General features: G+C 27.6%; 1 protein-coding gene across 4 annotated transcripts in view; it reads left to right on the top strand.

The window, feature by feature from the left end:
• Nucleotides 1–1,199: 1,199 nt before the first annotated feature.
• LOC111676778 (putative uncharacterized protein DDB_G0286901) overlaps nt 1,200–12,659 on the top strand; it is a 99,519-nt gene continuing 88,059 nt past the window's right edge. For all 4 annotated transcript variants that reach the window (XM_046949992.1, XM_046949993.1, XM_046949995.1 and 1 more), the window contains exon 1: nt 1,200–3,065. In XM_046949992.1, coding sequence (XP_046805948.1) covers nt 1,895–3,065 — 1,171 coding nt within the window. In that variant the 5' untranslated portion in view covers nt 1,200–1,894. The remainder of the gene's footprint in view (nt 3,066–12,659) is intronic.

The following is a 12,659-nucleotide window of genomic DNA, read 5'->3' on the forward strand; positions in this document are numbered from 1 at the left end:
AAGTTATAAGGACTTAAATAAAATTCCAAAGGAATTAAAAGTTTTTAATAATCCCCCATATATATTTAGTATACGTTGTTATATTTTTTTCTATATTTGAAAGTATCGTTTTCATTACTACTAAACAAACGCAAAAATTTTGTATTAGAGGTCATTGCCATCGAGAGAATGTTGTGTCGGCTGAGGAGGCAGGAGGAGCAATTTATATTATTTATGTTTTTTATGGGAAATATTTGTGTGTTGGTTCTTATGAAAAACAATGTTTTTCAATTGACCTTTTCTTTGGGTTGTGCGGTGAAAAAAGGCAATGAATTGGAAAATTTATGATTTAAATATGTTTAAAGAATCTAAAACGTAGTAGATGCTTTTAAACTAATAACAAATAAACTCAAATTTCTTAGAAAATTAAAATTTTATTTATATTGCTATTTTTACGAGAAACATTAAAGTTTATTGATTAAATTAAATTTAAATTTTAAACAATTGTTTTTTAATAGGACAAATTTGAAATTAAATCTTTTCGTTCGAAAGTCCAAAATTTTGACAAATATTAAAATGATTTCTGATTGTTTGGGGGCAAATGCATCAGTTACAAATAAAAATAACCATATGTTATTTAAATCGGTTCATAAATTTAAAAAGAAAACATTTATTAATTAATTTAAGTTATTGAAAGGTGTTTTTATTACATATTACTTAATATATTGTACAGCTACTTAAATACCATTAAAATACCAGATATTTAACGCACTAATTAACAAGACATTTATCATTTTCCATGTAATCTGTAAAATCCCTACCAAAAAAACTCTATAATTATGCTGTAGGTCATGTTCCGGTACAAGTGTTATCTGTTAATCCTTTTAAATTTTCTTAAGAAAAAACAAAAAACTTAAGCAATAAAAAATATGTTTAAAATACTACATTTAACAAAAACAATTTGATTAATTTTTTACCGGTTTTTTACAAATCTTTTCATTGCAGCTTGCGACGTCGACCGGCGACCTTCACGACAAAACGTTTCAACTTCATCTTCATCATCGCCCAGGCAGCAGCAATAACAACAATAAGTAGAATCAGCAAAAAACAATGAAAAAACTTCATGGTTTAATGGAAATAATTTTAAAACGACAACAACTACAACAAATTAAAGTGTTTAAAAGCCAACAAATAATTTAAAATTAAATCACTTTCTAAAATAAAAAATTATTGCTTTTTTGTGAGAAAAAAATAAAAAATAGGAAATTAATTGCAAAATATAAAGTTCTTTTAAATAAAGTGGGTTGTTTTGAATAAAAATGAAATCGTCGGTTAAATTTGAAAAATGCATTATCAACGAGGAAGACGAAGATGAAACTCATAAACGATGTTACACAAATCTCGTTAATAATGCCATCATAGTGATAGTAAAGTGCAAAAGATATGTCTACACTATGGTTACCTAAACGAATTTTATTGAAAAAAAAATATTTTAAATTTCAGACAAATTGCAAAGAAAAAAAACCTATAAAGAAAACAATACAACCCTAAAGTTAACAAACGAAAAAAAAACGAAAATTTTTATGATTTATACAAAACAAGGTGTCATAATTTTATAAAATAATAAATAAAAAAGTAAAGTGTCTAAAACAAGTTTAATTTGGTGTAAAATCACGAAAAAATATATAAAAAATTATTTAACAATTTACACCAGAAAACGCGCGCGTGCAAATTAAAATTTAACAAAAAACAAACGAAAAGTGGCAACTTTACAACAAGTGCAGCAATTACAGCAACTACGACAGTGTTTCATTTAGTTTTTATAACGAACCGAACATTACAAGTTTTAGGGCGTTTTAACTTTTTTTTAAGTCTTAAACGAAAGCGATCAAGTAATCAACATTTTTGCTCAATTATGCGAAGAAATCTGCGTTTAGATTGGAGGGCTTTGGCGCTGCTGGGTGCCCTCCTATCGATTATAATCGATTGGCCGGGTTTGGTATATGCAATGCCAACAATATTACCACCAGTGGCTGCTATAACAGCAGAAGCCGCACCCACAGACACACTAAATATAATTAAAAACGATAAAATATTAAACTTTTTTCCTCCTGCCGTTGCGGAGGAAGAGCATCGAACGCAGCAAAAGGACGATAGCAAAATGAAAAGCGAATTTAACAACAATCAAATGTTAAACGAAAATTTAAAAAGTTTTTCAACAACAGCCACAGCGGAAACGGCAACGGAAACACAGCAACAGCCACTATCACAGCAACAACGATTAACGACGATTAATGAGAAGCAGCAGGTTAACGAAAACAATAATAGTATTAGTGTTAAAGAACTTAACGATAATGAAAAACAAAAACAGCAAGAAAAAATAACTGCCATTCATAAAACAACAACAACACAGCAATTACAAAAACAACAACAGCAAAACTCACAAGACGAATCAGCCGCCGTACAAAAGGTGTCATTATTAAAAAATACTCATACGAAAAACTCAACAATTAAAACGATAAGTTTAACTAAGTCCACCACCACCACTTCACCAACATCCTCTACAACAACACCTACACCACCCACCATCTCTACCACCGAATCATCAGCCAAAATACAATCTACATTAATGCCCTCAATCTTAGCTGATCAGTCCGATGAAGACGTTAATGAACAGCAAAATCCTAATAGTAGTCATTTAAATACGGACAATTTAATAAATAATTTTAAATTTTCATCATCTCATCATTTGGCCATATTGTCAAGAACTGAACGCAGTATACGATCATCTTCATCATCAGCCACATCGGCTAATGTTAGTTCATTAAGTGGTAGTGGCAGCAGTAGTAGGGGATCAGGTGGTGTTCTGGTGAGACGTTCATCGGATATGAGTGTTTTGAAAACAAAAAGACTGAATAATTCTAGAAATTTACATCATAAAAATAATTTGGATCGTAATGAACGTTCCACGGTATCACATCTATCGGGACCATCACGTAAAATACAATTGTATATTAAGAATCGTTTCATACAATTGTTGCCCGATGGTACAGTTAATGGAACGCAAGATGAACAATGTGACTACAGTAAGTAAAACTATATTTTTTATTATTATTTATATTTAGAAACGTCCTAGATCTGTTAGTTGAATAGGTTATATCTATGTATATATAAATGAATGTGTGTTTGGATTTTATAGACTATCAAACGTCTGGAAATATTTTGCTGAAATGTTCACAGTATCTTCCTGAATGTCTGAAAGGTTTTATAGGCTGCATTTCGCTTATAAAAGTCATGTGGGCGAGGTGCTATGCCCTCATGCAAACTATGTATTAAAAGTAGCATATCTCAGAAACTGCAACAGCTAGAGTAGTAAAATTATGTATGGACAACTTTGTCATCCATATAAGCTTTAGCATATAAGAGCATTTACTATAAATTCAATATTTCAGAAACTGTTAGAGTTAGTATTTTCAAAATTTGTACGAAGAACTATAACATTGAACAGTGGTGGTGAATGAAATAGCGGACTTTCATTGGGAGGGCTTAGAACTACCTATATAAACTAAATAAAAAAACAGTATGTCTTAAATCCTCAATTTTTTACGAAAAGCCTTGAATATCACGTGAACATTTAGGGAAAATTGATAAAGTGGATTTTTATTAATATTGTTTGTTCAGACACACGGCCTGAATTTACTTTTTATATAAAACCGTTAAACCAATATCGAAATATATTAAAAAATATATATAAAATGCTTCTATTTAAACCAAAAACAAAAGTTTCTTTAAAATCGTGTGTTAATCTGATCATTTCAGTCGTTTTGTCTTCATGTCAAGATGGTCTAAATTTAGTTGCTATTTAAACAAATTTTAGCAAAACTTTTTCTTTTTTATATAAAACATGAAAAAACTTCCATGACGTATACATATATACTTTAAATGGAATTTAGTAGGCTTAAAATAGTATAATTAACTAAATGTAAAAAAATTACAACAATAGTTTGTAAAAAAAAGACACTAAAGAAATAGAAAGACTAAAAGAAGAAAAATCTAAAAGGCCTTTAACCTTATTAACCATAATTTACAATATAATTTTTTTTTAAACAAACTAAAACTAATGTTTATTTTTAATTTAAAAAATGTTTAAAGTTTTATTTTTTTGTGCGTAAAAATATGTATTTTACAAAAGTGTTATAAAATCTTAACCAAATGATTAATGGCTGTAGGCAGAGTTTTTTAAAGTTGTTTTTTTTCAACCATAATTTTACAAACATTTTATTATTACAATAATAAAGTTTAACAAAAAGCCTCGTGTTTTAAATTATAGCTTTACTGTGAAATTTTATTTTGATACCTTAAAAAGAAAATTGCGAAAAGAGTAAAATATTTTTAGCAGACATTGACACAGTTTAGGCTGGAACTCTTTAGAATATATATCTTTTAATTTTTTTACATTTTTATGTTCATATTTCATATACATTTCCTTTAGAGTAATATTTGAAAGTTTTTATGGACAAATAACGATTTATTGAATTTATTATCTTATTGTACCCTGAACAGGAGATAGAGCGAGAGAATGTACAAACGAAAAGTCTTAAATAAATGTTGATTTAAACTAAAGTGAGAAAAGAAAAATACAAAAAAAATGTTATAAAAATAATATTGTATTGCAAACATATATCGGGCATTAGGCTACTGGGTCTTAAAATGCATGTTAAGTAAAAATAAAATACACAGCAAAAAAACTTGATATCACTTGTGCAAGTGTTGTAACGTGTAGATGGGGTGTCGGTCTCCTCTCTATTTGTCGCAGTCTGACTGAATTGTAACTGACTTTATGCGTGTTTACACGGCTTAAATTAGATTAGGTCAATATAAGATTTATGAGGTAAAATCATAAAAACATACTACTCTTTTACTTTGTCTTTATCTGAAGTATTTTTGTGTAAGAAGGGGAAAACAGAAATCAATTGTAGTGTGATTTTTTTAATGGGAATTAAAAAATCGTTTGTATTTTTTTTTGCAGTGAAACTTTAAAAAATTTATTAGTATGAAAAAAAAGAATGGAACAGTGTTTCGGTCCTTATGATCAATGTAACGCTTAAAAACTGAGATTTAGACTTTAATATGCTAATTTCTAATGATATACTAATTTATTCTTAGAGTTATGCTGCCATCTGAAGTCTACATGACATCCAGACTAGTTCGCCAATGTCTTGTATCTCATGATGAGATACAAGAACCTAGATTTGATCTAATAGTGCACATACTGGCAACTCTCTTCTACGTATGGAAAATTTGTAGCAATAGTTTTCTCAATAAGAACTAGACAGGTCAGGGCAGATGTTCAAACCTTAATCGTTGCTGGATTTCAAGGCTGACCTGTCCTTTCTATAATGGCAGAAGTTTCCTAAACTTCCTTGTGCTTTCAAGGGTGAGGATACGTTTGTTGTTGTCATACCATGTCAGAAGATTGAATCTTCTCAATAAAAGCGAAGAAGAAACTACTGAAGGGTGAAGATAATGAAGATAAGCTTTTTGTCTGTCTCTTCGTAATCTACAGGCTGATGATTGTCTTCCTCGTAGGACAAGCATATGTTAAATATCTAGTCGGTGGCTAGGGGTAACCCTAAGCAATGTATTATATAGGATGTTCGGGAATATCCGATTGAACTGCTGGTATATTAGTTCCTGTATGCGATGATAACACACTGGGACCGGCTTTTAGGTCGACCGAGTCAATAACCTATTCTTAGGAAATTTAATTTGTATGTTAGTGATGACAATAACATATTAATTCATGAGAAAACTTGTTCGCATTCTGAGTTATTATTGCGAATTAGATCGTTCTCACTACACATTTGTAATACGATTTCACACATCACCGCAATTTTATAAGCACTTAGATTATTTTTCTTGCCTTATGTTTTTTTTTCTACAAAAATCTCTTATTTTTAAAACATAACAAATTTTAAAAAGAAAAATTTTAAATATTTTTTTAAGTATCTATTCAATAAATATTAAATAAAACACTTCTTTTTACAAAAATTAGTTCCAAAAATATACAAAAATCACTATTGACTACAAAAATATACTTTTTCTTTACACCAAAAAAAGACAGAAATAAAAAACCAATCAGATAAAAGTCGCTGAAACTCTTACAAAAATTTTTCAACAGAAAAAAAAAACTTAAAAATGCTGATAAATAAGATATTTTTTTTACATTGTGTGTTAAAAAGTTTCAAAAATGAAACTTTTTTTGTGGATCTTTTATTTTTCAGTAGGCCCATCACCTGTTTTTTTAATGTCAATCATACAAAAGCCTAAAAGAGCTTAATGAACAATGACGCTGATGGTGATGGCAAGATCGTGAAAATGATGATGATCTTGATGATGGCCAGACAGATGAAATTTTTTTCATTTTTTTTATATGTTGCTGGTATATATCTTAGTTTTGTAATAAAGAGTGTTAAATATAAAAAGATACTTTATAAATATAAATATTTTGGCGGAGGTCTCCATAAACGAATATTTGGCTATTGATCTCTTGGTAACGGTAACCAATTATTTTTAGCCAGTATACATCATCATTATTGTTTAGCCTGTTAAAAAGATAATATTCTTATAAGATTTTCAAAGAGTTTTATATTTTTGGCATTTTTTTTTTTTTTGAAAGAACCACAAAGGCGTTATTGTTGTAATAAATTTTATATTGTTTGGCCATTTATCTTTTTACAGTGATCGTGTTTTTTTTTAAGTTGTTGTTGGTGGTTTTGTCTTACAGCCACTTTATCGTGTAACATGAGCCAATTGACTTCTGTTACTTTTTGATTGAATTATTACTCAAGATCTTTCAATATCGATAGGGAAACTCTGTTTTGTAACTTATTTTCAAATTTATTTTGTTTTACCGGAATGATTCATTTAAGGTTTTGTTAAAACGTTTAATTAAAAAGGAGGAACAAAATATTAATTTTTTTGAAATATTTTAAAATACCTAATTTTCTTGTGTAAAGTAGCTTTAAACATTAATTTTGTTAATTATAGTTTAAAACATATTAATTTTGTGCAAAAATAAGCAAAAAATGTTTGCTTAGTTTCGTGTGAATTTCATGATAGAGTGATTTCAGAACAAACAATTTAGCAGACTAGTCTGAGCGGAATAAAATTTAAAAAAATGGAATGTTTTCGGCTTATGATTTATGATACACGTGCCAAGTTTTTAAAAGAAATTTAAACAAAAACATTTTATCAGAAAAAGAAAAAATTTAAAAAATTTTATTTTTGATACAATTTAAGAGATAATTTAATCAAAATAGAAAATAGATTAGTTTTTGTTACTTTGATATAAGAAAATAAAGTTCAAAGAATATATAAGTTTATATAAGATTTCTCCAAAGTGGAACTATTGACAAGTCAAAAATATTCTAGAAATTTCCTTAATATAGAGATTCATAAAACTTTGTATTAATTCTCTAAAAATATTAAATTTTATAAATAATATATAAATCTTATTATGTAAACATTATTATCGATGATAATTAAAACTATTTTTTTAAACTAAAAAATTATTTATGTATTTTCTTAATGGAATCTTTAAGAAATATTATCAAAATTAAATAAATTTTTGGAAACTTTACATAAACGTTTTTCAAACTAAAATCCGTTTAATAACCTCGCTAGCATAGACCCAATACCTCCCTGTATATATTCAAACTCATTATGCGAATGTCATGTGACGAAAGTGTAGACAATAATCATTTGTCTTGGCTAAATAAAGCATCATAATCAATATAAATTATTAAGATTTGAAAGCATATGAAATGAAATGTATTTATAATAATTTCAAAAGATTTTCGAAATCCTATAGATCTTTTGTGTTCTGTGTTTCTATTTGCTTTTTGTCCCCACTTGACGCGCCTATTGCCACCCTAAAGCTAAAAAGAGGAAAATCGCTCAACGCGCTGTGAACATTAACATGACATTTCGTATATAAAATAATATTTAATATTATATTTAGTATATATTTTTTTCAAATAACCATAATTTGTCTCTGAGTGTAATTTTTTCATATTTTTTTTTTAGAAAAATGGAGGCTATTTTTGCCAAAAAAATTCAAACACCCACTCAAGTAGCAAGAAAATTTTAAGACCGTCCAACAAAATTATCTCTTAACAAATACTAATTTCCTTTATAATTAAGCAAAAAAATGTAGAAGAATTATTATTTTTTTTTGTTAAACAAATCATGTTGAAATTATTTCAGAGACTTAATGGCTATATGTATACTTCTAATAATTTTTTTTGGTTTATTTGTTGCTTTAAATTAATGTAAAATCTTTAAAATTATATTTTAGTAAAATTTATTCACAAAATGTTGTCATGGCTACGTGACAATTTTGTTTGCTGTCTTTTGTTCATTTTTTTAATTTGATGTAAAAGAGTTAATTTTTTCTGATTTCATTATGACATTTACATATTTAATAAATAAATAAGTTTTATTAATATCATTATTATATTGTTTATTAGAGAAAAACAAACATATGTATCTACATATCTAAATAAGTATGTCGATCGTTGTTTGTTTTAAACAAATAGTTTTTCAATAATTAATTCCATATATGCCAACGTCTCCAAACCAGTTGCATACATTAACAATTCTAAACGTTACAATTGTAAATCAAAGATATTGAAATTTTTTTAGCTTTTAGTTTAATTGATTCGTTAAATTTGGAAAATGGAGGCGTTTTAAGTTCAAAAATTTCTTTCAGTTGGTTACGCATTGATTCCTACTATATTTCGAATTGATAAAAACAAAATATAAACTATTTTAATTAGTTCAAGGTTAAATCGTCAAATTTGTCGCCACACTTAATTTAATAATTCACTTTCTTTAAAACAGAGATAGGTAAAGAGCTATATATCTTTTGAGTAGTAGTACTCTCTTCGTCTACACGTATGTAAGTTGTTGCATGTTGTTTACTCTGTAGTCTAATCTACAGTCTTGTCTGTAGTCTAGTATAAAGTGTAGTCAATAGTCTAATTTGTAGACTAATCTAGTCTGCAGTTTATAATATAATGTAGTCTAAAGTCTAGTTACAGTCTAGTCTATAATGTAGTCTATCGTCTAGTTTATAATATCGTGTTGTCTATAGTCTTGTCTAGTTCATAACATAATCTAGTTTATAATATAGTCTAGTCTATAGTTCATTTTATAGTCAAGTATATGGTAAAACTAGCCCAAAGATTAGTCAATTCAATAGACAAGTTATTGTTAGAAATTCACTTTGTTTTGTTTTCCACTGTTTAAATAATTCACTTAACCAATTACTGGCCTGTGTAACAGGTTTAACAAATAACTAACAAATTCACAGATTTACAGTAACATTACAAATTATAAAATGGAATTCTATTATTATTTTAAATATATAAATACTTTTGTTAGTTCAAACTAAAACATGGATTATTAAAAAAGACAAAAACTAGTTTGACAAAACCACATATTTTTTTATATATCCCGTGTAAACTTTTATCTTTTGTTTCAATTTAAAATCTTCATAAATTAGTTTATGATATTTTTGTTAACACTTAACACTGAAAGGAAAACGAAAATATTTAAGTAATATTAATGGCATGAAAGAAATTGAAGGTTATCAAGTAACCATTACTCTGTAGTTTATTTTTGTCTTTTAAACAATTTTAAGCTTTAAACATAAATAAATAACAGTATTTACTTAAAAAAAATATTAACCGCAAACGTATAAAATAACTTAAAAAACAGAAACTAAATTGTAATTTTAACAATAAAACTAATGTTTATGGTCAAAAGTCTACAATAATTTCCTTCTTAGTAATTTGTGGTGCAAGACACTAAAATATTACAATCAAAATAAACAATCAAGCGGCATTAAAATTTTAAAAAAAACACAAAATTTCACTTATAATAAGAAACGGAAAACAGCTTAAAACTTAGCATTACTAAAGCACAATATGCAAAAAAGAAAAGTACGGCAACATACATATATGCATACATATGTATGTATGTGAAAACCCACGCATTTTTTAAACTCTTTGAGAAAAACGCTAAAATAAAAACTTTAATCATTTATACTGAAACAAATCTCTATAAAAACGCTTAAATGTTTAACACATAAATTAATGTAAAAAAACTAATGAAGATGTATTTAAAATTTAAAATGTTTAATAAAAACAAAATGACAGTTTAAATGTCTCACTGGCGATTTAAAACATAAAAAAAAGAAATAAATACACAGCCCAAATTTGTAAAACACATGAAAAATATCAATAAATATAAATTTTATTAAAAAAAAATACAAACAGTGATTATTTGGAAAAAATTGTTGGAATTGTTGGAGAGAACCTAAAATGGGGTCACCAGGCTAACAAAGACAACACAGTTAAATCCACAAAACAAATGAACAAACAGAATTATATAAAGATGTAAATTGTTTGGCCAACGTGGGCCTTATAATTCTGTTACGTTTGGCCCAAAGGGCTTTTGATTTCACTAACACACACACTCAGACACTATTTTATTTTTTTCTTCATTCTTATATTTTAACTAACAAATTTATGACTGTGTTTTTTTGGTTGTAATTTTTGTTAAATGTATAGTTTTATTATTATTGTACATATTCTTTGAAAATTATATTGTTAATGTCTGAATAAAAATTGTTTTTTTTTTTTTTTTTTGTAATTTTTTGTTAAATGCATAAAGCTTTGGGGTAATTGTTGTACGTGCTTGTATGTATTAAGGTGTGAAAATTTATGATAACTCACTCACGCGCTTGCTTGGCTTGCTCCCTTTTAAGAGAAAGGGAATCCCGACTGCAATATGCAGTTGTTGACCATATTTGTGTGTCTGTCTGTCCCTCAAATTTATGGTAGCTCCAAAATTAAGTTATAATCACACCTTTAACGCTCACGCAGTTTTCAAAAGAGTTGAAGGGTTTGAAGAATGATCACAACATTATTGTTGTCATATGGAAACTACAATACAGGCGACAAACTGCAGTTTAAAGGAAATATTACATTTAAAGCTTTAACAGAACTTTCCGGTCCACACTAGGAAACTATTTTTGGGAAACTTTAGATTTTGCGTGAGAGAGTAGGAGAAATAATATCATCCATCTCTCTCTCTCTCCCTCTCGGTGCGGAATCTCGATAAACTAGCAGGGGAAGTGGGATTAAAGAAGTCTAAACTAAAGATTGCCTATGGTTGCCACACTTTCATATTTATCATGTCAATTTATTTTAATATGGTAAACATGATATAGAAGAGAGAGAGGAAAAAAGTCAATCTTAAATCTGGTATAGAAGTAACATGCTCCAGTATTTAAATAATTTTACTGTCAAGCCCACAGATTCTTATGAGTTTCATATTTTGTCCCTTCTATGTTCTAGAGAAAAATTTCTAAAATAATTTCTCCTGTCAAGCTCAAGATCACTTTATAAATGGCGAAATCTTAAAAATAAATTCCAATTAACTTATCATAAACAACAAACTGTCAGCTGTCAAAATATTTAACACTATTCGCGCGGAATCTAGTAACGTTTCAATGGTAATTCATCTCCTTATCATTTAAAAATTTAACTTTATTATAACTACATCATGTAAAAAGAGCTTCCGACAAGCCGATAAATTCATTTTTAATAGAGTTACCAACAAAAAGGAATGAAACAACTTCACGCCCCCTTTTTTCAAGAAAAAAAAACCTAACTTGTACGTGAAAACGTCAACCGCCAAACAAGCAAGAAATGTTTGATTAACATGTGAAGTAGACAAGTAATTCCCATTACAGCCAATTATAATACAACATTTTACAAACAGAAGGCTTCGGCCACGTCAAGTAAGTAATTTGTCAGTTATCAATTTTTTTTTACTGACAAGATCAATCAGAAATTACAATATCTTTTTTATGAGAAAAAGAGACACTTATTAAACTTAAGGCCATATATCATTTAAATTTACTTTCACTGTGGAAAATCTTTAAGGTTTATTTTTTCTTATATCATTTCTTTTGTACAAGTAATTAAATGGTCAGATTTTTAGACCTTTTTTTGTAAAGGCAATCTGTAATAAAAGTTTTCTTTTAACGCAACTGACAGTTTTACAATGTTTATAAAATATATGCTTGAGACACCGACAGACAGACATGTTAAATGTCCAAAAACTCTTAAATCAAACTTAAATAACGGTAATGGAATTTTAAAAAGAAAATTCTTTTGGGTTTTTTACATTTTTGGATTTTTTTATTATAAAAATATTAATTTAATTAAAGTTTATTAAGACTTCTGGTATCTAAGTAGTTTAATAAATTCCAGAAATTTCTAAAGTATTAAAGTTATTAATACAGTGGGATAAAATAAAATTGGATAAAAAGATTAGTTATACAAGTTTTGATTTAATCTTTAGTCTTATTTTGTAGTAAATTAAGGTTAAATATAGAGTACAGGCTAATAAGTGTACTTTTTTACTAGAAAATAGATGGAATAATATGGACTCCTATTTCCATAAATTGTGTGGTAAAATATTGTTAAATTTCTTGGACCCATTGTACTTTGTGCCCATAAAACTATATAGGCTAATTGGTGCTAGTTGCTAAAATGAGTTTTTGTTTTCTCTTTAATTTTTTGTTCAGTTATTTTTAGTGTTAT

The sequence above is a fragment of the Lucilia cuprina genome, chromosome 4, assembly GCF_022045245.1.
Source record: "Lucilia cuprina isolate Lc7/37 chromosome 4, ASM2204524v1, whole genome shotgun sequence".
NCBI lineage: Eukaryota > Metazoa > Arthropoda > Insecta > Diptera > Calliphoridae > Lucilia > Lucilia cuprina.